At 42.4% G+C, this 25,074-nt stretch overlaps 1 protein-coding gene across 1 annotated transcript in view; it reads left to right on the plus strand.

Moving 5' to 3' along the window:
• Positions 1 to 25,074, plus strand: part of IQGAP2 (IQ motif containing GTPase activating protein 2) — a 141,587-nt gene that overhangs the window by 104,361 nt on the left and 12,152 nt on the right. Inside the window, exons 17-30 of the mRNA XM_054179067.1 lie at positions 5,094 to 5,255; positions 6,345 to 6,484; positions 11,670 to 11,840; positions 13,626 to 13,709; positions 14,368 to 14,439; positions 14,598 to 14,667; positions 15,023 to 15,231; positions 15,931 to 16,080; positions 16,833 to 16,996; positions 17,611 to 17,835; positions 18,351 to 18,491; positions 18,862 to 18,946; positions 20,797 to 21,029; positions 22,531 to 22,663. Of these exons, the coding sequence (XP_054035042.1) occupies positions 5,094 to 5,255; positions 6,345 to 6,484; positions 11,670 to 11,840; positions 13,626 to 13,709; positions 14,368 to 14,439; positions 14,598 to 14,667; positions 15,023 to 15,231; positions 15,931 to 16,080; positions 16,833 to 16,996; positions 17,611 to 17,835; positions 18,351 to 18,491; positions 18,862 to 18,946; positions 20,797 to 21,029; positions 22,531 to 22,663 (2,039 nt within the window). The remainder of the gene's footprint in view (positions 1 to 5,093; positions 5,256 to 6,344; positions 6,485 to 11,669; positions 11,841 to 13,625; positions 13,710 to 14,367; positions 14,440 to 14,597; positions 14,668 to 15,022; positions 15,232 to 15,930; positions 16,081 to 16,832; positions 16,997 to 17,610; positions 17,836 to 18,350; positions 18,492 to 18,861; positions 18,947 to 20,796; positions 21,030 to 22,530; positions 22,664 to 25,074) is intronic.

Raw genomic sequence — 25,074 nt, forward strand, 5'->3', positions numbered from 1 at the left:
TTAAAGGCAGTCTGTGTCAGTAGTCAGCACTTGACAAGTCATGGGTGGAAGAGAGTAAACACAGATAGCTCTTAACCCTGCTACAGAAACATTGCATTTAGTATTACTGCTACTACAGAATCAGTTTAATCAATTAAACAGTCTTACTGTAACCAGATACACTGAAGACAAGGTATTTTTGTAGGTCACACATCTGTAGTGAAAAGCACCCGGGTTATTTTTCCTGAGATGGGGTTAGGCACACATGCGTTGCTCCAGCCGAGCTCTTGTATGCAGGATTGTGGATGCTTTCTTCTGTGAACGAAAACCTGTGTCTCATCAATGCTGCTCAGAGGCATGAGGAAACATCTGTGTGAGGAGAAGGGAAGGAAATTCATAGCTTATCAACAGATGCAAGTTAAAGTCAAAGAGAGACTTGAAAACATCCTCATTTGTGTTAACTGGTGTAAAAGCATGAAGAATGTATCTTATAAACAGCCTGCAGAAATTAGTGCAGCATTATCCATATATCAATACTTTGCAGTGTTGTTAATGATAGGCCACTGCTTCAGACATTACCTAGTTGTTGTAGTAAAATTGTTTTGTATAATATGTTTCTATTAAGTACTTGATTGTGAAAAGCTTCACATGATCAGTTGAAATGTTTTAACAAGTCTCTTGTGGAAATAACTACTAATCTCCTGTACTCTGCCCTCTGGGTTGAAAGGAAGCAGTGTCAGCACAGCACATTCTTCAGAAGAGCTCTAAGGTTTTGCAGCTAAATCTGAGATTTAAAATTTCCCCATGGAACAGAACCAGATACTTCCTGTAACAAGCACATCCTGTCTCAGGAAGTTCGTGTGCTGCATTCACATAGTCTAAACTTAAAGTTCAGCTTGATCACAAGTTGGAAATGAACTTTTAGTTTAATTTATCTCAGATGCTATTTTTGAAATATAAACAGCTCCTCACATCCCACTCCAAAACTTTTGCAAAGCAGTAAGAGATTTTTTTTTTCCCCCACACAGTATATTAGAGGTTGGAAGGGACTTCAAGAGATCATTGGGTCCAACCCCTGCCCTGCCAAAGCAGGATCACACAGGAATGTATCCCAGAGGGTTTTAAAAGTCTCCAGAGGACTCCACAACCTCCCTAGGCAGCCTGTTCCAGTGCTCTGGCACCCTCACTGTAAAGAAGTTACCCCTCATGTTGAGATGAAATTTTCTTGTTCAAGTCTGAACCTGTTGTTCCTTATTATTGTGCACCACCAAAGAGCGTGGCCCCATCCACTTGACACCCACCCCTCACATATTTATATATATTGATGAGATTCCCCTCTCAGTCTTCTCAAGACTAAACAGCCCCAGGGATCTCAGTGTCTTTTCATAAGAGAGATGCTCAAGTCCCCTGATAATCCTCACTGCTCTCTGTTGGATTCTCCCCAGCAGTTCTCTCTTTCTTGAACTGGGGAGCCCAAAGCTGGACACAGTACTCCAGGTGTGGTCTCACCAGAGTAGAGCAGAGAGGTAGAAGAACTTCCCTAGACCTGCTGAACACACCCTTCTTGATGCATCCCAGGATACCATTGGCTCTCTGGGCCTCCAGGGCACATTGTTGTTCCATGGAGAGCTTGCTGTCCACCAGCACTCCAAGGTCTTTCCCTGTGATAGCTGCTTTTTAGCAGGGCAGCCTTGAACCTGTACTGGTGCATGTTGTTATTCCCCCCGAGATGTAGGACCCTGCACTTGTCTAATATAAACTTCATGAAGTTTGCCTGCACCCTCCTCTCCAGCCTGTTCAGGTCCTGATAGGGTTTTGTTCAGTCAGAACAAAATGTGGGTTTATGATGGCTGCAATAATGGCAATAAAATAAGTATTGCGATGAGGGGAGATACTGACAGCTGTATTTATCTGCGACTGCAGTGCACCGAGGCAGGACCCAGGCACCACACTGTGTGGAGTGGCATGTCCCCCACCACCTCCAGCCAGTTATTTCTCTCCCGAAAGGCCAGTGCAGCATGGGTGGAGACTGCTGCAGCGGCGGTGCTTTCATGAGAGGGAGGGAGGTGCTGAACTATGTGGGCTCATTCCTGAATTGTTCTCCAGTTAGGTCCTGTGGCCAGGGATAGGGATGGTGGTAACTGGCTGCAAAGCTGTTTTCAAAAGATCTGTGTCAACCCAGACTGAGGACTAAGCAGGCAGGTGTCAGGCAACTGGCTGCGGAGAGTGCTGGAGCCTGGCACCTGAAATGGAGGGCAGTGGACATAACACCTGCATTAGGTGTGAGCAGCTCAATTATCTGCTTAATCTAGTGGCTGAACTGAAGGAAGAAGTTGCTAGACTTAGGACTGTAAGGGAATGTGAAAGGGAATTGCATTTGAGGAACCAGGCTCTGCAGAGTCCCCTAGCAGAGGGAGGTGACCCAAGATGCAGCAGCAAATGGACATAGGTCCCTGTTAGGAGACACAAAGTAAAACCCTCACAGCTCTCCTCACCTTCCCAGCTGCCCTTGCAAAACAAATATGGGGCATGGGAAGCTGAGGGTGAGGTGAATGAGAAGACAGAAGAGACACCATCTGAGGTGTTGCCTAAAGCAAAACAGCCTGTCCCCTGCATCAGGACTTGTTCCCTTAAAAAAAAGAAGAGGAGGGTAATTGTTATTGGTGATTGCCTCCTGAGGGGAACAGAGGGCCCCATATGTCAGCCAGATCCTTCCCACAGGGAAGTCTGCTGCCTCCCTGGGGCCTGAGTCAGGGATGTTACCAGTAGGCTGCCTAGTCTGGTACAGTCCTCTGATTACTATCCCTTGATAGTTATGCAGGTGGGGAGTGATGATGTTGAAACAGGAAGATGTATCATCATTTAGGAAGATGTGTTCAGTGAATGCTGGTGTGTTTCCTAATTTGTTGTGGTGTTTGCTGTGCAGTGTAATCACCTTGCTTCATGTCTTTAATCAGTTCAACCATTGTACTCCTTATCTAAGTGGAGGACAAAATGAGAGCAAATACCCACTGTACATCCTTTAGAAATAGGCACCAATACTGATCTTAGTCTTTCACAGAAAGAGTGTCTGTCAAAGCACGATCTCTGTTACACGGTAAAGCTGACCTTTCGCCTTGTTGAGAGTTCAGGTTTATCACACTAGACAGCTGCATCTTTATGTATCAAAGTGTTTGAAAGAAGGATGGGGATGGAAAAGATCCCTCCACAGTGTTGCTCTGGTACTAGCAGCCCAATTGCTCCATCAGCAGACTGGAACCACAAGCTCTCCTGAAGCTAGGGATGGCTAAGATCCATTTGGCTTATTTCACTAAGATTGTATAGCCCTTCTTTGAAGCAGTATTAGTGGCTAGATATTCAATGGAAAGTAATAATTTCTGTTGAGCTGTTGTTTTCCCCTACTATATATTTTCCAAATAGTTTCCTTCCCAACTGAAGACGTAATTGAAAATGGGAAAAGCCAGGCAGTAGGGGACCTACAGAAACAACTCTTAGCTAAGCTGTGTGCTTTTTTGTTTTTGTAATAGCTTCCAACACATGTAGCTGTAGTATGAAAAGGAGGAAGAAAAGCAATCAAATATTGGTGACTGGAGTTGCCAAGGCAGATGGGACTGTGTGCAATTTGGGCTGAGCTCCCGGAGCCATCTGGATCATCAGCAGCAGCAAGATCGCAATGTGTGGCTTCTCAGTTTTTCCTGTTCACTACTGAGAGCAGATGCCTGAGCATCACAGTCCCACAGCTGTAGTACAAAGCCATCTCCAGTCTCATGGGGAGTAAGTGTGTGCTTGGCAGGGGGTTATTTGAAAACAGAAAATAGCAGGATGCAATCTGGTAAATATCCAGACGGTGGTGTAGTATAGCACATTGACTTGTTTCCCAGATGGCTGCCAGAGCATTGTGAGATTGATCTGCTGTTGTCAGCCAAAGCCACCCATTCCAATTCAGTTAAACCACAAAGGAAAAAATATTTCTTTTGCTGAAATGCTCTTCTGCTAGCTCAGACTCAAGCAATACCTTCTGTATGTAGGCTTCTAATACTGAGTGCCTTTTGCATCAGCTCTATTTAAGAGCACTAAGTGTGGAGTGCAACTTTAAATTGTTTTTATTATTCACAAGATAAGGGAAAGTGTTTGGTTTTGCAGCATGAAGTACAGCTGTGGGGTGCAAAGGTAGCCAGGTTCACTTAAGCCAATATTTAACATGTATGTTCTAGCTATATGTCTATACACTCGTTCCTCTGTGTGTGAATCTTTAATTTAGATGTGAAGAACACTATTAAGGAGCAGAGAAGCAGTTTCTAAAGCAGCAAATACCTCTAGTTTTTAAGGCACTTTGAAGTGGCGTGTGTTACTGCATGCTGTCAGTTGTGATGGTATCAACCTTCTTCAGTGGGACCTGCACAAAGCAAAGGACATCTAGGAAGTCCTGTATCAGAGTATGGGTAATGCTGTAAAACCTCAGGTTTTGAACATGCCTCTCAGGGCTCTTTTATGTGCCCTTGAAACAAAAGCTGGATGTCTGGCAAACTCAAGGGCATGCATTTGCCACATCATCTATAAATACACTTAGAGAGGGGGTGAGGACAAGAAAGGGTTGCTTCAGCATCTTGACTAGGTTGCTCTTAGTGTTGTAAGACTTTGCTCAAGGCCATCAGTTTTCGTTCCTATTTTGTGCAGTAAAAGTAAATGTTAAGGTTTGCAGCTTGTAATTGAATGACTTCATGCACCTCTAGGAGGCTCCAAAGTGATCAGCAGATGATGGCCTGTCTGTTTGGGCCCTGCTAAGTAGGGGGATATCTGCTATCCTCAAACCCTGCTCTGGCATCATTTTGGTATGTCACTTGATGGGGAAGCAGTTATCCTCTCAGATCACTATACTGTGGATGCATCTCAGCTTGGGCAGAGGGCACATTTTCTGACAAGACTGGTGTTCCCTGATATACTTGTCCTTACAAGCATGAAGGAGGCTGCAAATGGGTGTAACACATGCTGTGTAGGTCATACTGTCTGTATGTGCCTGCCTTACAAGTCTGTTACCAACATTGCTGGAAGCCAGACTTGTGGATACATAGTGTATAAGCCACCTAATTTTCTGTATCATTATTTTACCCTAGTGGCTGTGGGAATGTCAATGATAAATAAGAGCTTGGAGAAGGGTGATTCACAGCCAATTCTGATGATACTGCAGTCCAGGTTTGGATTACGAGTTGTTCCTGAGTGTGCTGAAACCTACTTCAGAAGCCTCTCTGAAGCCAAGAACCTGAAAACGAGAGAAGGTAGGAAACCTTCCTGAATAGGAGACCCACATGTCTGTGTTGCCACTAACACAGAAGGCCTATCTAAAATTGCCAGTTCTAAATCTTGATCAATATAACACTTGCCCAAGTGCTTTTTACATGATGCTGAACTGTTACACAGTATATGAAAATGAGTCCAGCTACTTGCAGAGTCTAGCAAAGATTTTTCTAGGGTCTCAGACTAGCTTCTGAGTGAATTTAGGGCAACTTCTCTGTGACTGTCAGTAGACCAGTCCATCCTCTCAGAACACAATATTACTCTTACGTGTTTTGTTGTGGTTTTTTGGTTTTTGTTTTTTTTTTTTTCTTTTTCTGTTAGCAGAAGCAGAGAAGGGTTAGGCTGCACACTTTAGCCTTACAGATCATTGCCAAAGATGAGGCCAGCCTCTGCCAGAGTGTTGATGATCCATTTATGGTCCCTGTGCATTGGCAAAGCAGCAGGTACCACTAAAAGCTGAGGCTTGCCTATAGCAAGACAATGGAATGTTTTATCATGTTAGCTAATGTAGCCAACATTAGCTAACAATTACATAAAGTTACTGCCAGTGTAGTAGGTTTTTTTTAATAGTAGGTGGGTGTGTTTCATCCTGCAGCATAAGTCTTGAGAAGGCATTTTGCACAACTGACCTTTTTGGCTTTACTGTGGAGGTCTTTGTGAGGAAATAAGGCTTTTCCTGCCTACCAGGATACAGCCTTGTTTACCAAAGCACTAAACAAGACAATGATGTGTCTGTAGGAAATGTCCTTTTACAAACACAGTCCCAGTACCACTTTTTTTGAGTGATGGAAGACATAGCACACACAGTTCCAGGTGGAAGCACTAACCTGCCACATTGGGGACTGAAAAAGCTGGCAGCAAATCTGTACTGATCTCATAGCTGTTTCATTCACATTAGGTGGATTAGGATCATTCTTCTAGATATTTTGAAAGCACCCTTACTAAAACCTGGCGTAAGGCACAGAGTGCCCTTGCATGTAAAATGGAGTTGCAGCAAATGTAGAAATGGGAAATGGGTGGAGAGGTGTAACAGGGCATGAATAAGTGCTTATTGTATGTGTTGCTTTTAGATTCTAATGAAAGCCCATGGATTAAGCTTCTCATGAAAAACATGTATGATTACTATTACAATGTGGAAACTGAGGAAGGTACCTGTGTTGCCCCTGAAGGAGTACCAAAAACTTCATGGTTAACTGGTGAAGAAATCCAGGTAGGTACCTGAAATGTTTACCTTAATTGCAAATGCATCATCAACACGTGACAGAGTTATCAAGGCTGTGCTGAGAGGAGACTGAAGACCACTTTAGTTCAGTATCAGCTTCTGACAATAGCAGCAATTTAAGCCTAAGCACAGACAGTGGTAGCACAACCTTCTCTCTGACATCTGATAACGATTTGGGTACTTCAGTATCAGCTTTAGTTCAGTATCAGCTTCTGACAATAGCAGCAATTTAAGCCTAAGCACAGACAGTGGTAGCACAACCTTCTCTCTGACATCTGATAACGATTTGGGTACTTCCTACTGGAAGTTACAGTATTCTTATTAATGGGCACCATCAGATACTGACAGAAGTCTTAGTGCTTTCATGTCCTTTTTGGGCTTTCCATTAAGGTGCAATGGGTGGAAGTTGAGGCATAGGAAGCTTCACATAAATATGAGGAGAAGTTTTTTCACTGTGAGGGTAATAGAGCGCTGGAGCAGGCTGCCCAGGGAGGTTGTGGAGTCTCCCTCTCTGCACATATTCAAAACTCACCTGGATGTGGTCCTGTGTAATCTGGTGTAGGTGACTGTGAGCTGCAAGGTAACTACATCAGTACTGGCTAGTTCTGTGCTGTGCTGAGATCTTTAGAAGAGGAAAGAGGGCTCCTGGATATAGGGAGACCGAGAGTTGAGAGAACAACAGGTGACCCAACCCGACTCAGAGGCTCTTGTGAGGTTGCCTGAGAGGGCAATGTGGCTGGGGGCGTTCCCGGAGAAGCTATGGGAGATTTAAACACCAGTGACACTGGCAGAGGCTCTCAGGCTGCGAGGCAACAGCCTTCTGGCTAGTTGCAACCTAGTGAGTGGGGTGCAAGAGGGAGGGGTGTGTTCAGACAGCTGGAATCGCTTGGCCATCAGTGCAGGCAGGCTAACAGGCACATGGAGTGCAAATAGACACTGAGTATACCCCAGGGGCTCCTTTTGAATTAGCTGAGTTGGAATCCAGCAAGTGGGTTGTGAGGTATCCCAGGGGCTCCTTCTGAATTAGCTCAGTAGTTGGCATGAGCAGTGTGTGGGCAGGACACAAGGTGCTTCAGTCTTACTGAAGGCATAATGGTGGCTACTAGGAGGAGGAAGACTGTGCTCTCTGCACCTACCGAAATGGATATTGGCATCCAGGCCACAGGCTGCGAGGAATGCCACAGCCTTTTACAGGGAACAGGGGGCAACACTGACTATGGGTGTGTGAGGTGTGAGCAGGTTTTTGACCTGCTTAGCCAGTTGGCACAGCTCCAGAATGAAGTGATGGAGCTCAGGGAAGAGGTGAGTAGGTTAAGAAGCTTCAGGGAGAATGAGAAGGAAATGGATAACTTTTACAAACTGACCTTTACAAATACAGAACAGGAGTTGACTCTTAGTGGAGCAGGGGATTCAATATACTCCCATCATATAGCCCCCCCAGTCTTCCTGCAGTAGCTCACATGTGCAGGGTCAACAGGAACAGGTCTCTACCTGACAAAACAAATGATACAAATGGATCAAATGTGCTCCTTTAAGAAGTGCACCACCCACAGTGCCCCTGTAGAACAGGTATGACACTCTGCAGGAGGAACTGGTTGTGAGCAAGGATGAGGGCTCACAAAAGCTGGAGGTACCACCAAGGCTGGCCCACACCAGGCCAGCCATAAAAACTGACCCTGAAAAGAAAAATGGAAGGGTCGTTGTTGTAGGTGACTGCCTGCTGAGGGGAGCAGCCAGCCTGATATGCAGATCGGACCCACTTCATAGAGAGGTCCCTGGTGCCTGGGTGAAGGATGTCATAGGTAAACTTCTCACCCTTGTGAGTCCTTCAGACTATTACCCACTGCTGGTTTTTCAGGTAGGTAGTGATGATGCAGCAGTGAGAGGCTCACAATCAATTAAAAGAGGCTTCAGGACCTTGGGGCAACTGCTAAAGGGATCAGGAGCTGAAGCTGTGTTTTCTTCCATCCCTCTGACATTGGTGATGGACAGGAGAACACTTAGGAAGAGCCAACAGGTCAATTCATGGCTCCAGGACTGGTGTCATTGACAGGGGTTTGGATTTTATGATCACAACTCAGTTTACAGGGCACCAGAGTTACAAGCAGCCAATAGGATGCACCTGTCCCAGAGAGGGAAAAGGATTCTAGGGGGAGAAGTTGGCAGGGCTTATTGATATGTCTTTAAACTAGATTCAAGGGGGGAGGGGGTTGTTAATTCCATGCTTGCCTGTGACAAACATTGGGGCAGCTCACCAGAGGCAGAGGGATGGATGTTAGCAAAGGCTCTCCACTTGTTGCCCTGAGGCAAGACAAGAATGAAGCATTGGGTCACCCCAAGGGAATCAAGGGGGATTCACCTAAGAGGGTGACATGGCCAGCACAGCTGAAGTGCCTCTATGCAAATGCACACAACTTGGGCAACAAACCGGATGAATTAAGGGCCACTGTGCTGCTAGGATGCTATGATATAGTGGCTATCAATGAAACTTGGTGGGATGATTCCCATGACTGGAAGGCAGGGATAGATGGGTACAAGCTCTTTAGGAAGGATAGGCAGGGGAGGAGGTGTTGCTGTCTATATCAGTGACCAGCTGGAATCAGTGGAGCTTCACCTGGGCAAGGATGATGAGCTGGTTGAGACCATATGGCTGAAGATGAAGGGGAAGACAGGGGAAGGTGATGTTACTGTAGGGTCTGCTACAGGCCACCTGACCAGCAGATGAGGCCCTCCACAGGCAAACAGAAGTGGCTTCACATTCACAGGCCCTGGTCCTTTGGGAGATTTCAACTGGGGAGGGACTGGTAGAAAGAACTTCCCATTGTGAGTGAAGATCAGGTTAGTGACCATCTGAAGAACCTGAAAGTGTTCAAGTCCATGGGACCTGAAGAGATACTCCCACAGATGCTGAGGGAACTGGAGGATGAGGTTGCTAAACTGCTCTCCATCATATTCCAAAAGGCCTGAGAGTCCTGGGATGTCCCCACTGAGGGGAAAGGGGAAACATAACTCCCATTTTCAAAAAGGGAAATAGGAATGAACCAGGGAGCTATAGGCCAGTCAGTCTCACCTCTGTGCCTGGTAAGATCATGCGGCAGACCCTCATGGGGGCACTGCCGAAGCAGAAGAGTAACAAAGTGATGATTGGGTACAATCAGCATGGCTTCACCAAGGGCAAATCCTGCCTGACAAACCTGGTGGCCTCCTATGACAAGGTCACAACACTAATAGATGAAGGCCAAGCAACTGACGTCATTTACCTGGACCTGAGCAAAGCCTTCCACACTGTCCTGCACCACAACCTGGTCTCCAAGCTGGTGCAGTATGGGTTTGATGGATGGACCATTCAGTGGATAAAGAACTGGCTTGATGGCCACACCCAAGGGGTGGCTGTCTATGGATCCAAGTCCAAGTGGAGGCCAGTGACAAGTGGAGTGCCTCAGAGGTCAGGGCTGGGACCAGTCTTGTTTAACATCTTTGTTGGTGACATGGACAGTGGCATTGAGTGCAACCTCAGGAGGTTTGCTGATGACACCAAGCTGTGTGGTGCAGCTGACACGCTGGAGGGAAGGGATACCATCCAGAGGGAGCCTGACATGCTGGAGAGGTGGACCCATGATAGCCTCATGAGGTTCAACAAGATGAAGTGCAAGGTCTTGCATCTGGGTCAGGGCAATCCCAAGCACTGATATACGCTGAGCAGGAGTTGGCTTGAGAGCAGCCCTGAAGAAAAGGACCTGGGGGTGCTGGTGGATGAGTAGTTCAACATGAGCCACCAGTGTGCTCTTGCAGCCCAGAAAGCAAATCACATCCTGGGCTGCATTGAGAGAAGCACAGCCAGCAGGTCAAGGGAGGTAATTCTCCTCCTCTACTCCGCTCTGGTGAGACCCCACCTGGAGTACTGCATCCAGTTCTGGAGCCCCTATTACAAGAGGCATATGGACGTGCTGGAACATGTCCAGAGAAGGGCCACAAGGATGATCAGAGGGCTGGAGCACCTCTCCTATGAGGACAGACTGAGGGAGTTGAGGCTGTACGGTCTGGAGAAGAGAAAGCTCCGAGGTGACCTAATTGTGGACCCCCAGTATCTTAAGGGAGCCTACAAGAAAGATGGTGAGGGATTTCTTACGGTGTCAGGTATTGATAGGACTAGGGAGTATGGAACAAAAATAGAAATGGTTAGATTCAGATTGGATGTCAGGAAGAAGTTCTTCACCATGAGGGTAGTGAGACACTGGCACAGGTTGCCCAGGGAGGTGGTGGAAGCCTCATCCCTGGAGGTTTTTGCAGCCAGGCTGGATGTGGCTCTGGGCAGCCTGATCTAGTGCAAGGTATCCCTGCCCATGGCAGGGGGGATTGGAACTAGATGATCCTTGAGGTACTTTCTAACCCTAACAATCCTATGATTCTATGATCCTGCTCTGGCAGGGGGGTTGGACTAGGTGATCTTTCAAGGTCCTTTCCAGCCCCTAAAATTCTGTGAAAATTCTGTGATTGGCCTATGGTAAGGAATTTCATTATGTATCTAGGAGCAGACAGAAGCACTGTGCTATGCTTAAATCTGATCATCTGGCAGCATTCTTGTATCTCCAAGTTAAGTAGGATGTCTGATACTTTAAACACTCTTGCTGTAGAGGTTTTGTATTAGCATAAAATATAACTTAGAACTACATAGATCATAAAAGCTTCTGTAGAGTTTGGGGTGTTTTTTGTTCTCAGCAACCTATTTAGGTGACAGGTTTACTGTGCTGCACAAACTGTTCAAATCACAGTGTAGGTCCTTCTGATATTCTGACTGCAGCAATTCTTGAGTGCTTTACTCTGTAGTGAGCTGCCCTGAGTTAGCATTTCTAGACATCTAACCTCTACAAAAAGCTTGCATTAAGAAAGCAGAACTCTCCTCCAGTATAAAACAAGCCAAGAATCTCAAACTAGCATACCCAGCTGAATAACTGAGGCTTGATAGGAGTTCATTTACCCTTCATATAAAATTCAGTGGTAAGTAAGCAACTCTTCTTTCATACTGTTTATAATCTAGGGGTAAATCAGAGAGACTTACATAGGATGAACATAAGCTGTACAGACAATCTACAGAATACCAACCAAATTCCAGGATGGTTTTGGCTTGAATTTTTTTGCTTTTAAATTAACTTTTTCCATTTTCTCTTAACAGAATATTGTTGGGCAAGTTACAGCAGATTACAATCGAGAGCAGCTGTGGCTTGCTAACGAAAATCTGATTGTTCAGCTGCAAGCCCGAGCAAGGGGATTCTTAGTCAGAAAAAATTATCATGAGAGAAGAGCGTACCTTCAAAACCAGGAACCATCTGCCATCAAAATACAGGTATTGTCCTAGAAAAAGAAGGTAACAAGGCTTGGGCAACTTTCTGTATGTTACAGGTGATGTGGCTGATTACCACCACTGATGAAATTCTTAGATGGATTCTGTCTCCCTGTTTACATTAGCAGCTATTTAAGCTTCTGCATCTGCAAATATGTTCTTCTCCTTGTTGGAGTAATTGTGTTTTTAATTAGCAAATACCCAGTTCTAAAAGAATGGGGTTTATCCACGTGCAGCCAAACTTGCTTTAGTTGGAGAAGCTCAGAAATACATAACCCTGGCTCAAGGTTTCGCATGGCACTCATAGCTATGCACAGCACAAAATCAGATTACATTTTTTGAGTATCAAAGCAGAAATTCTTTGGCAAAGCATGACTTAAATACATTCCTTTCTAGACTATCCCCAGTTAAACATGGTTTGCCTCTGCTCCATGAAGTCATAGCTGAGTAGGGAGTGGCAGTTGCTGTGGTGTTCTCGGGCTCCAACAGTACTTCTTGGATGCCTTCAATTTGCTGAACTCCAAAAGGAGTATAAAGGAAACTTTCTGCTGAGGGTGTGAAAACAAGCAAATGCATGCACACTGGTTTTAAACAGTGAAATAGTACAGGCTGTTAGAAGCAATTTCATGGATTCATAAAATGGTTTGGGTTGGAAGGGACCTTAAAGGTTATCTAGTTCCGACCCACCTTCTACTAGACCAGGCTGCTCAAGTCTTCATGCAGCCTGGCCTTGAACACCTTCCAGGGAGGGAGCATCCACAGCCTCCCTGGGCCCCCTCACCACCCGTACTGTAAAGAGTTTCTTCCTAATATTCAGTCTAAATCTGCCCTCCCCAAGCTTCAATCTGATACTGGGGGGGAGGGGGAACCAAAACAACAAGCAATCAACCACCAAATATTACAGAACATAGAGCAATGGATTTTTTTTTTCTCTTTTTAAATCTGTAATAACTTTACTCAATTATTCATGATGATAAATACCTTTATAATTAGCTGACTTCTCATTTTCTGGCATGATAGAATGATGTTTGAGCCTTATAAAGGACAATAATGTTCTTTAAGGAACTCACAGTCAGGGTCTGTGAACAAGTTTTAAAATATGGAGAAATATAGTAAATAAAGTTGTTATCTGATTATTTTTTTCCTAAGCACATTAAAATCAAAGTAATTTGTGAAAAGCCAGTTGCAAACAAGGCTGATGTCACTTGCTGGTCAGAGATAAAGAGCAAAATGTGTCAAAGGTGGTGAAAGTATCTTTGTTATCCCTGTTGTCGTGTGCTTAAAAAGGGTTTGACGCTGAGCTAGCAGGAGGAGAACCAAGTGAGGAAATTAGGGGGTTATCTGTGGTGCAAAATGTTCCTAAGCGGCTGTGGAAGACCAGAGACTCAAAGGACGCCAGGCCAAAAACAATGGGTGTCCAGCTAGCAGGGGACTGGTTTTGGATGTAATGGGCAAGAACTGGCAGTCTTTCCTGTGTGAGATGAAGTGAGTGACTGTGATGCTAAAGGATGCAAGTGTACTAGTAACAAGAGTATGGATGGCTTCAGGGGAGAGAAGGAAATGGCATTGGATAACAAAGTGTGTGCTGAGATTGGCTAAAATTAGACATATATCAGGGCACCTTAAAAATGTAGAGGCAAGCATACTTTCATGTTAGTTATCTTGTTACCACAATGGTCATTTTTTCTCTAAAAGATAAATCTTAATGATTTTTAGTGTACATATGTGGTCTTTATTAGTAGTAAGAAAATAATAAATACTAATCGTCTCCTGCCTTTTACAAAATAGGCTTTCTGGAAAGGATTCAAACAAAGGAAAAGCTATGTTGACAGATTAAAGGTGCTTCAAGGCAATGTTGCTGCTATTGTTAAGGTAAGATCCCACTGTGTTTTGGAGCCTGAGTATGCTTTGTCCCTTGGTCTGGTCCTCTGCCTCATGGAAGTCAGAGATTGGAACAGGAACTTGAGGTATGTGCACTCCAGAAATTTGCATACTGTTCAAAGTGGTTTAATTGATAGCTTAAGTAAATGGCTTCTTGAAAGCTCTGTGCTTTACTGAATTATTAAGGTTTGCTGAATTTGAGTGTCTCTTAACAGAGATTTCATTACACTTCCCTTCCCATAATACTATATCTGAAAATATTTGGTCTGATAGTGTGCTGTCATTTAAATAAAAGCTGTCAAATTTATCTGTTTGAAAAGTGTTCACTTTTCTGAGATGCTAATGGGATGCTATATCATGAATAGATTGTAGATCACAGATGGGATATTGATGTTCTGTCTCTGAAGGAGTCTGGTAGACTTGGAAATAGAAATTACTTCCAAAGACAAAGCCATGCATGGGTTGTAACACCTTCAACTCAACTTGCTATTTTTCAGTTGAAGCCCATCAATCTGGTTGCTGGACAGTAGGAGCTTGGTGTTAGTCAACTATGGCCCTGAGCATTCCTGTGGAAGCAAGTTTAAAGCACACACAAAACATTCTGTGCAGTGTCCATTAAGTTTTTATTTAATTTTTATCTCATTTTCAGATTCAGTCATGGGTCAAAATGTGGCTAGCAAAGAGAGCCTACAGGAAACGACTGCAATACTTCAAGGATCATGTAAGTGCTTTTCTCCATTTTGAACATGAAGCACTAAATCAGGGTAGTGTGACTGCATGTGCAATTTTGGGAGTCTCAGTAAAGAGGGTGCAGGTTCTGCAATGGGTGCAGGAATGTGTCATAAATAGATTATTTTGCCTCATCTTGTTCCCTTCCAGACTGATGAAATTGTGAAGATACAAGCATTTCTCAGAGCAAACAAAGCCAGGGAAGACTACAGAACACTAAGTAAGTGGTAATAGTTAAGTGTTTCTTATTTGGGGAAAAGTATGTTACTCTCTTCAGTTTTTGTCTTGCTTGGGGTTTTTGGTTTTCATTGGGTTTTATTTGGGTTGGTGGGGGTGGTTGGTAGAGAATTTCTGGGTGAAAGGTTTCTTTAAGCAACCTCAAAAGAAGGTGCAAGTCTTCGTAAACCAATCGTCTTACGCCTGAAACTATTTTGGATAGTCAAAAATAGTGCTCTAGTTTGTGTCGACTTGTCTCTGTAGTTCTGAAATTTTCTACATAGCGATCAGTTTCCTGAGAGCTTTAGGGGTGTGTTTAGTATTATGTCAACAAATGAGTCTATTTACCTTGCCTATAGTTGGTGCTGAGAATCCCCCCTTGCCTGTCCTGCGCAAATTTGCCTACCTCCTGGACCAAAGTGACTTAGACTTCCAAGAAGAACTAGAAGTAACAAGGTTAAGGGAAGAAGTGGTTACAAAAATCCGATCCAATCAACAGCTGGAGAAGGACCTGAACTTAATGGATATAAAGATTGGACTGCTGGTGAAAAACAGAATCACTCTTCAGGTAAGCAGACTCTGTTTAGAGTCCCTTGGTAGCATGCACTGAGCGCTTACATGTATTGGAGGAGCTCAAGATTACACAATCACACCACTGAGGCTGAAAGGCACCTCAAGCAGAGCCACTCAGGGCAGGTTGTTCAGGAAAATGTCCAGATGGCTTTTGAATATCATCAGAAGTAGACACTCTACAACATTTCTAAGCAATCTGTGCCAGCCCTTGGTAACCCTCAATTAGTTAAAATACTCCTAGCAAATTAAATAATTTCTTCATGTGTCTGAAGTAATTTTGTCAAAATACTTTGTGGGAGAGGTGGTTCTGTTCTCCTGAGCGCATGCCAGTTTGATACTGAATGTAACTTTGTTTTGCTGCTTCTGGACAACAGTAATTACGGATTTTAAGCATCTTTTCTGTAGTAGAATGGAGCAGACTTCTTATAATATTTGAGACCTTGTTCTTTGTTAACTAAATGATGAATGAATCTGTACAGCAGCTCAGATTTCTCAAACAGACATTGTTGCCAAGACATACTTGTGACAAGATAAAGATGTGCACAAGACTGGTTAGTGAATAGAGTATACAAAGTTTCTAATAAGGGCCCTTGGAGGAGTATCACATTGAACGTGATTGGGTATATATTCATGTTTCTAATTTTTCTTTTTTTGGGAGAATACATAATCCAGGTTTTTGACTATCTGTCTGCAGGATGTGGTACTGCACAGTAAGAAACTTAACAAAAAGAGCAAAAGTCAGCTGGAAGAGATGGTTATGGTTGACAAACAGGGTATCAAAGGCTTGAGTAAAGAAAGAAGAAAAAAACTGGAAGCTTATCAGCATTTATTCTACCTGTTACAGGTAAGTATTATAGCAAAAACTAACATGGGAGCAAATTGCTAATGAATAACTAGAATTAAATAGTTTGCTTTGTTTTAGCAATTGTAGTACTGATCATTAATAGATTTCCAAAGTAGTACGCAGACTGCAGCAAATACTATGATTAGTTTCCAGAATTTCCTACATTTGAGAAAAATCATTCCTGTCTTTAAACCATGCAAGGAATATAATTGTTCTTTTTTGACAGTAACTTCAGTCCACTTCAGGCTGTCCTGAGGCTGAAATGTTTTTCCTTCCATGTATCTTTTAGACCATGTTGCTATTGCTGTGCATAGACACAGTGAGAAGGAAGTTGTTTGCTATGCAGCCAAAAGCATATAATACATCTGTTCATGTGTTGTTTTTTCCTCATCTCACTAAGTTTTTCGAGACAAATTTTAGATCTTCCCAAGGCAGATGCTCCCTTACAGGAACACCGTATGCAATATCTTCTTGGTAGACAGTCATGGTAAATTGGTAATTGTCATTGTATGCATAGACTTGATGCACTACTGTTCAGAGACTACAACTAAAATTCTTACTGATGCTACCCACAAATATCTAACCATTTGCTGTCTCTTATGCATTATCATTTGGGGAAACAAGTGTAAAGCAAGTGTGAAAAAGTGAAACCAAATGCTTTTAGTGTTAAGGGAAAGGTAGAAACCGTGGTCTCCAGAGTGAGAGTAGTTTGTCCTGGGCAATATCATTTAAATAATTTATTTGCTTTGTAGACTAATCCTACATATCTGGCGAAGCTGATTTTCCAGATGCCACAAAACAAATCAACCAAGTTTATGGATACAGTCATCTTCACTCTATACAACTACGCTTCCAATCAAAGAGAAGAGTATCTGCTTCTCAAACTCTTCAAAACTGCTCTAGAAGAGGAGATAAAGTACGTGCAAGACAACTTCAGTTAATTTGTTTTGCAGACAGTTCAATGAGTTTTTCACACCTAAAAGAATTTGATGGTTACTGCTATATTTTTGTATGCAGTTGCAGAAATTTGTTTTCAGGGTAACATATTTGTTAAGCTATTTCAAATTCAGAAAAGAACCTTTCTATACTGGACACTTCTATATGAAAAACAAAACAAATCACTTTAAAAAAATGAGACTGTGGGGTTTCCTGCTTTTGTGCTTGAGTACTTAAGGGTGAAGAAAGCATTTTCATTCTTCATGTAAATTTATGTTGTCTAACAAGAGTGGTGGCTTTTCCTGAAACAACAAAATCTCATTCTGTGTGCTTAACAGGTTATTTGCTGAACAGGTATTTGGACCAGAATCAGGTATACATTAGCTGCCACCACTAACTATGCTACATTCCAGGGCCATTACAACAACACATAGAGCATGCAGGCAGTAGTTTCTACAATCTTGTTTTACATGAAAGTGTAAGAAGTAGACTGCATAAATAGTGTTTCAATATAGAGAAAAAGGATGGTTTAAGAAGTGTGAGTTTTGAAAAAGTGCATAAGCCAGATCTGAGAATCCTCCATTCTTGATGCAGCTCTAAAGTAGACCAGATTCAGGATATTGTTACTGGAAACCCCACTGTCATTAAGATGGTCGTCAGCTTCAATCGAGGTGCTCGTGGACAAAACACTCTACGCCAACTCCTAGCTCCGGTGGTGAAAGAGATCATGGAGGACAAGTCCCTTGTAATCAACACTAGTCCTGTGGATGTATATAAGTCATGGGTAAACCAGCTAGAAATGCAGACTGGTGAGGCCAGGTGAGTGAGTAAGCTCTGAATATTGTACCATTTAAATACCTGAGGGATCCTTCAGTTCTGGTCTGCCTTCCAGTCTATGACAAAATGCACTTGTGTCCACACATCCCTTGTCCATCTTCCTTTAGCACAATAGGAGCTTTTGGGGATAGGTACTTGAAAAAAAAAAACAGGCATTTTAACCAATTCTGAATATCAGAGAGATCACTTTCCTGGTCATGAGCTTCAAAAGTTAATTACTTAATCCTTGTAAGTATATCAGACTCTGCCACTGACTCATTTGTAGGCTTTTCACAAGCTTTATAACAGGATGTTGATAGCATCTCAGCCTTTTGAGGAGTAATGCTGGGACTGGGGTGTGGAGATGCAGACCTTAAATGAGGATTCTCAGTGTGGGGAAAGGAAGGTAATACATCTGAGACTTTAGTAGACTTCAACAGCATTTGTTTGACTTTTTTGTGTTTCAAGTATTTTATTCTCAAATGCGTTTAGTCTGATTTAATATGCTTGCTTTGCAGCAAATTGCCATATGATGTAACCACAGAACAAGCATTAACACACACAGAAGTGGTCAATAAGCTGGAATCATCAATTCAGAGTTTGCGAGCAGTAACTGACAAAGTTCTCACATCCATATTCTCTTCTCTCAATATGATGCCGTAAGTGCTGACTTTAGGATTCTCCCAGCTGCAGTTCACAGGCACAGTGAAGCTTCACTGCAAACTTTTCAATGCATCAATGCATTGAAACTTTTCAAAGCTGCATCAATGAACTTTTTACTGAATTTCGTAGTTTGTGATAGGAGCCTCTCAAATGACTTCCCCAGTAGATGGAGTGGTTTCTCCACTTCTGCTCTGCTTTATTGGCCTAGTGAACATGTCTCTGTATTTGAAATTTTTTGTTTTCCATTATCATCTCATTTAGTGTTTTAAGTGGCAGGAGAAAAAGCCAATAAGTTACCAGGCTAGAGAGGTTGGTTTGTGTTTCACCTAAGTCTCTCCAATATTTTTCATTTTCATCTGCATGCAGTTATGGAATGAGATACATAGCCAAAGTTCTGAAGAGCTCGCTTCATGAGAAATTCCCAGATGCAACAGAAGATGAACTATTGAAGGTAGACTTCTGAGGGCACATGGCCATCATCTTGATTTTTAATGCTATAAGGGATTTCTATCAACACTATGCTTTCTAAGGAAATGAGAACATCAGCGTTTACTGAAGGAATTTGGCACTTCTTGGGTTGCAAAGGGGTAGTGGGTGGGGAGGAGCACAGGTTTTTATCCTATGGTCCTTACCATCAGTAATCTTTTCAGGAAGAACTGTTCTTTTTTCCTTTTTTTTTGTTTCCTCTCCTGAAGTTAACATACTAGAAAATAACATTTTTTAAACTACATGTAAGGAAAAGGAAGAAGGGCTTTAAAAATTAACTACGAATAGATCATTACATTGAGATGCTTGTAGAAGTTGTAAGAATGACATTTGTATAGACTGAAAAGTGAGAGTCATAATCATGATACTGGCCATCACTAACCTACCACAACCATGGTGCCTTTTCAGAGGGCTTAGTGGAATTGCTCTGAGAGCCTTCCAGCCAGCTGACAGACTAATTGTGCTGTTTATAGAATCACATAATCATAGAATTGCCAGGGTTGGAAGAGACCTCAAGGATCATCTCGTACCAACCCTTCTGCCATGGTCAGGGACACCTGACACTAGATCAGGTTGCCCAGAGCCCCATCCAGCCTGGCCTTAAAACCTTCCAGGGATGGTGCTTTTACCCACCTCCCTGGGCAACCTGTTCCAGTGTCTTACCACCTTCATGGTGAAGAACTTCTTCCTAACATCCAATCTAAATCTATCCACTTCTAGTTTTGCTCCATTCGCCCTAGTCTTATCACTACCCAATATCCTACAAAGTTTCTCCCCAGCTTTCCTGTAGGCCCCTTTCAGATATAGGAAGGCCACAATAAGGTCTTCTCAGAGCATTCTCTTCTCCAACTCACTCACTCCGTCTGACTTCAATAAAGTTACTTTCATTAGTGTTTAATGAAATGATTATATAATTACAAGTTTTTAAGTTCAAAATTACTTGCCAATTAATCTTTAAAAAGATACTACTCAGCAGCGTGGAAGTTTAAAGAAAAATCATATCCTGCTGCCTAGAGAACTCAAACTTATCAGCTAAAAAATTATTTCTGCTGTTTGGGTGTTTTAACAATGCATTTGAAATCATTGCAAGCAGCATTTATAGGTTTCTCCTATCCATCATTCCAGCAATAACAGCAAAAATTTACTTAACCTATGGGGGGAAAAATGATTTAGCATATGGGAGCACAAGGCAGCCAGCTGAAATCCTTTCAATGTGTAAGTTGGAAGTTCTGCATGTGACTGCACATAAGATGAGGCAAATAGCAGACAGGAAAGTCCTGCCCGTTTCTGGTATCAGGAATAACTTGCAGCTACCATCTGCACAATACAAGCTACTCTTAAGATCATTATAGAAATCACAGTTCGGAAAATTGTCTTCTCTAGTCCTTCAGGGCTGCATGCAGCTCCTTGTGAGAAACAATGGTCCCTTGTCAATGAATGCCTTCAGTGCTGGCAGATACCTGTAGCAGTTCAGAGGAGGAGTCCCTGAAGCTGAACCTTGCAAAAACTAGAGGAAAAAAAAAAAATTATATTTGTTGTGTTTGACTCAGTGTCTGACATTAGCTGACCTAAAGTCAGCAAGAAATTGAAACTTGGTTGTGAAGACCTGTAACCCATGTTCACAGAGGTGTTGTAAGAAGTAACACCTTATCGAAGACCACAAGCACTTTCAGTTAGGCACACAGACAACATATACATATTTGGGGCTCTTCTAGCCCTTGTTCCTGTAGTCTAATTCAGAAGTAAAATGATTGGTTATGTTTGGTAAAGTTTAATTATTGTATGCAAAGGGAAAATATTTTTTTTTTCTTTCAGATTGTTGGCAATCTTCTGTACTATCGCTACATGAACCCTGCCATTGTTGCTCCTGATGGTTTTGATATAATTGATATGACAGCTGGGGGCCAGATACACCCTGATCAGAGGAGAAACCTAGGCTGTGTAGCAAAAGTACTTCAGCATGCTGCTTCTAACAAACTCTTTGAAGGAGAGAGTGAACATCTGTCATCTATGAACACTTACCTCTCACAGACATACCAGAAGTTCAGGTACGCAATGCCCTCACAAATATCTGCACAGGTAAGAGCTGTCTTCAAGGATACGTAAGGGAGGTGGAATTCCCTGCTCAGTGTTAAATTGGCGAGTGTTGTGCCCTAGATTCACACTGTTGTGGGTGGAAGCAGGAGTAACAGGTTGTACTTCTGCTTGAGCATTCCTTTGAGAAGAGATCACTTCTGCTGGATTTATTGCAGCAAGGCATCCTTACTGCAAGCAGACTGTGTGAGCAGTTTGCAGAGAGTCACCATACAGAAGAAACAGTGTTCTTTGGGTCAGGAGGACACCTGAATGTTTTGTCTGGGGGGGTGGAAAATTGTCAGGAACCTGTTAGAGGTTTTCTTTCATCTTTCCCAAGGGATTCCATGCACGTTTTATTCTTTTGTGTTGCGCAGTCCCAGGAAATCGCCTGTTTTGGCACACTGAGGGGCACAAGTTCATTGAGATTATTGCCCATCTTTCGGGATGATTGCTATCATTGCATTTATGGTGGCTTGAAGCATTATTGAATCTTGCAACAAACTCATTTTCAGAACTTGTATCTTTAGCATCTGACCTTTTGTTATGGGCTAAGTTGAATCTGCTGCTGATATTCAATACCATGATGCCATCCTGCCGTGTGATTTTGTACAACTTGATCACATCGCTCACCTTTTCTTCTCCAAACCAACAATTTCTAGCTTTGTTGTTTGTTTTTTTTTTTCCCCCCCCAACTCTGAACTTTAAAAGTCCTCTGAGCCTGAAACATACATCCTTGTCAACACTGCATGGTCAGTACAGTGAAGGCAGACTGGCTCCTGCAGCAGCCCTGTAGGCCTCATCTATAATGTTTCTGCCAGCTTCTCAAATTCAAGCTCCTCAAACTTTGGAAAATACAAGTGGTTCTCTGACAGAAAAACCTTTCTGTTTCTTTGTTCTCTGTGCACATGGCTGAAGCTGTGCAAGTAACTTGGGGAGGCTGTCATCTTGAAAAGCAGGTCTTAGCTCTCCATGTATCTGCCAGTCACGTCAAAGTAATGTTTTAACCATATTTTGCATTTTTTTCCTCTTCAATCTATTGCATTTATAAACAATACCATAATTTGTCATCTTCTGTCATTTTGAACAAATTGGTTTCTGAATAATAGCAGGTTAAACTTTTGTAGGCCAAGTGGTAATTTTGTGCAACTATTTCAAGTAATTTCTTCCCAGCACTCTTCAAGCTGCAAAGTGCCTTCATAAAATCAAAGTTCTTAAAATTTACCAAGTTATCAGTCTTTGATGAATAAGAAAGAAAAAATTTACCTTTAAAATAATCTTCCACTAACGGTCCAGGAAAGAGAAAACAATCCATCATTTGAATTGATGTGTATAAATGCATTGCCTCCAAAATGTTCCTTCAAACAGTAAATGTAGATTATAAAAGCAATATACTAGAATGTCATGTATTTTTTAATACAGGCTAAAGTGAGTTTATAGGGCAGAGTTATTGAAGTCTTACTCATTTTCTCTTAGGAATTTTTTTCAAGCAGCATGTGATGTTCCTGAACCAGAAGAAAAATTCAACATTGATGAATACTCTGACATGGTGACCCTTAGCAAACCTGTCATATATATCTCCATTGAAGAAATTATCAACACTCATTCAGTAAGTTAATGAAAATATACTAGTCAACAGACTAAAGTGTACAGATTACTAAATACTTGTATCAAGAGTTGTGGGGAAGTGTTAGTGTTCATTCTTCCTTTTGAAATAATTTCTTTAGTTCATCTCTGAAATGGTCTGGAATTGAATATTAGATTGCATTTTCCCAAAGGACTGCTTCCTTTGTATAAGCATCATCTTGAGTAACAACTAGAATAATACAACATTTTCTGGTGGGAGGGAGGAATGGTTTTGTTCTAACCTAGTGTGATATTTCTAAATTGTGTATGCTTTAAAATGCTTTCCCATCTTGGCTAAAAGTAACACCAATTCAAAGAAGTTCCTGCAGCTCTGGGAATAGATGAAAATTTACTGTACTTTGTGACTTGTGCATTCAGGCATATCGTTTTTTGGAAGCAGATGCAAACATCTGATTTAGAAGGACTGAAGCTGTGGCATCCTGCTAGTTCTTTATCATGGATAAAGCACAGATTAACTGCAATATGACTCATTAGGGTGTAAGTTAAATGTCTACCACATGGTCCTCCTGAAGCTGGAATATTGTCTGTGTTCTAGCATGCAAACTGTCCCCTGCCCTCACCCCCCAGTCAATATAAAATACTCCAAAAAGCCCAACACCTCCCAAAAAAAAGCCAACAAATCCCACAAAGAACCTCCCACAAATATTGTCAGATACACTGTGGAAAAAGTACAATCAGTGTCCAGTAGACCAGTTTATTCCAGTGGAAACTAATAGTCTAGCCTGCTGAAAGCATACTTTCTGGATTGTCATTGCAGCTATTCTTTCTTTTAATTTTTAAGGCACAGACGTGTGCATGCATGCTTATGATCAGTGGTTATGTTTAAACATTAGTCTTGGCCAAATATTCCTTTTAATAGGTTTGCTGTGTGTCTATGTCCATGAAAGATGTTGACTTGCTGGAATGTGTCCAGAGAATGGCAACAAAGTTGGTGAGGGGTTGGAGCACAAGCCCTATGAGGAGAGGCTGAGGGAGCTGGGATTGCTTAGCCTGGAAAGAGGAGGCTCAGAGGAGACCTTATTACCTGAAGGGAGGTTATAGCCAGGTGGGGATTGATCTCTTCTCCCAGGCAACCAGTACCACAACAAGAGGACACAGTCTCAAGCTGTGCCAGGGAAGGTTTTGGCTGGATGTTAGGAAGAAGCTCTTCACAGAAAGAGTGGCCATTGGAATGGGCTGCCCGGGGAGCTGATGGAGTCACCATCACTGGAGGTGTTTAGGAAGAGACTAGATGGGGTGCTTGGTGCCACAGTTTACTTGATTAGATAGCATTGGATGATAGGTTGGACTCTATTATCTCAAAGGTCTTTTCCAACCTGGTTAATTCTATTCTATTCTAATATGTATTTTTTGATCCTAATGTGAGAAAGTATTACTAAGCAAATTTATGTTGGCTAATAACATAGACTACAAAATATGAAGTAACTTACTGAAAGGAAACTGCCAAACAGAGAAGGAGGTGGTCCTTTTTGCTAATATGACTACACACATTCGCCTTCCTACAGGAAGCAAGCAACTGAGCCTAAAGGCCATACCTTAGCTGTGTGCAGTGTATTTCCTAGGAGATCCTTCTTATTCCATGTCACCTCTTCTACCAAACCTGCTCCAAGAGCTTTATCCTTCACCAAAGATTTTTTTTTTTTCCCCCCCTACTCCACTTCACCTGGAATCATAAAAAAAATTGTATTCTGGCCATACATCTTTAAAAAAAAAAAAGTAAGTTTGAATAAAAAGCAATACATAAACATTTTATCAGTTGTCATGTGTAGCTCACATTCAGGAAAAGTTCTCACATCTCCCCTGCCATGACACCTAGTTCTAAGCTTCGTTTTCATTGCTCACCTCCATAGCATGTAGCTGGAATTGAGAGGTCTGTTGCATTCATCAGCTTTGTGCTTCCTCATGATCTCTTGCCTTTGCCACAAAGAACTTGTCCTGTGAATGTCCTTTTCATTCTGTGCTTGTACAGCATCAAGTATGGTGGAGCTTTAACCAGTGCACATAGTGTTTCTCAGCAATTCTTACAGTATCAGTCAACATTATGTACAGCGTGGGGTATCTGCTGCATGTAACTGTTACGGGTTTGGGGGTTTTTTTGCTCTCCCTTAGTTTTGAGAATGTGTACAGATGCAATGGAAGTTACTGTGAATATATTAACAAATCTTCTGCAACTTCTGAGAAACTTCCAAGGCAGCGTGCAGCAGATGCTGCATGGCCAATTTCTTGCTTACAAAATATAGCCATTTCTGAAAGGTATCACTGATGCTACTCTAGGCTTCTGGAATAGATACACAGAAAACAAGTATCGTTCTATGGACCACCAAGCTGCTCTTCATTGTCTGTGTGTTTAGTCAGGGATGCAGCACTGAAATG

This window comes from Dryobates pubescens, chromosome Z, assembly GCF_014839835.1.
Source record: "Dryobates pubescens isolate bDryPub1 chromosome Z, bDryPub1.pri, whole genome shotgun sequence".
Taxonomy (NCBI): Eukaryota; Metazoa; Chordata; class Aves; order Piciformes; family Picidae; genus Dryobates; species Dryobates pubescens.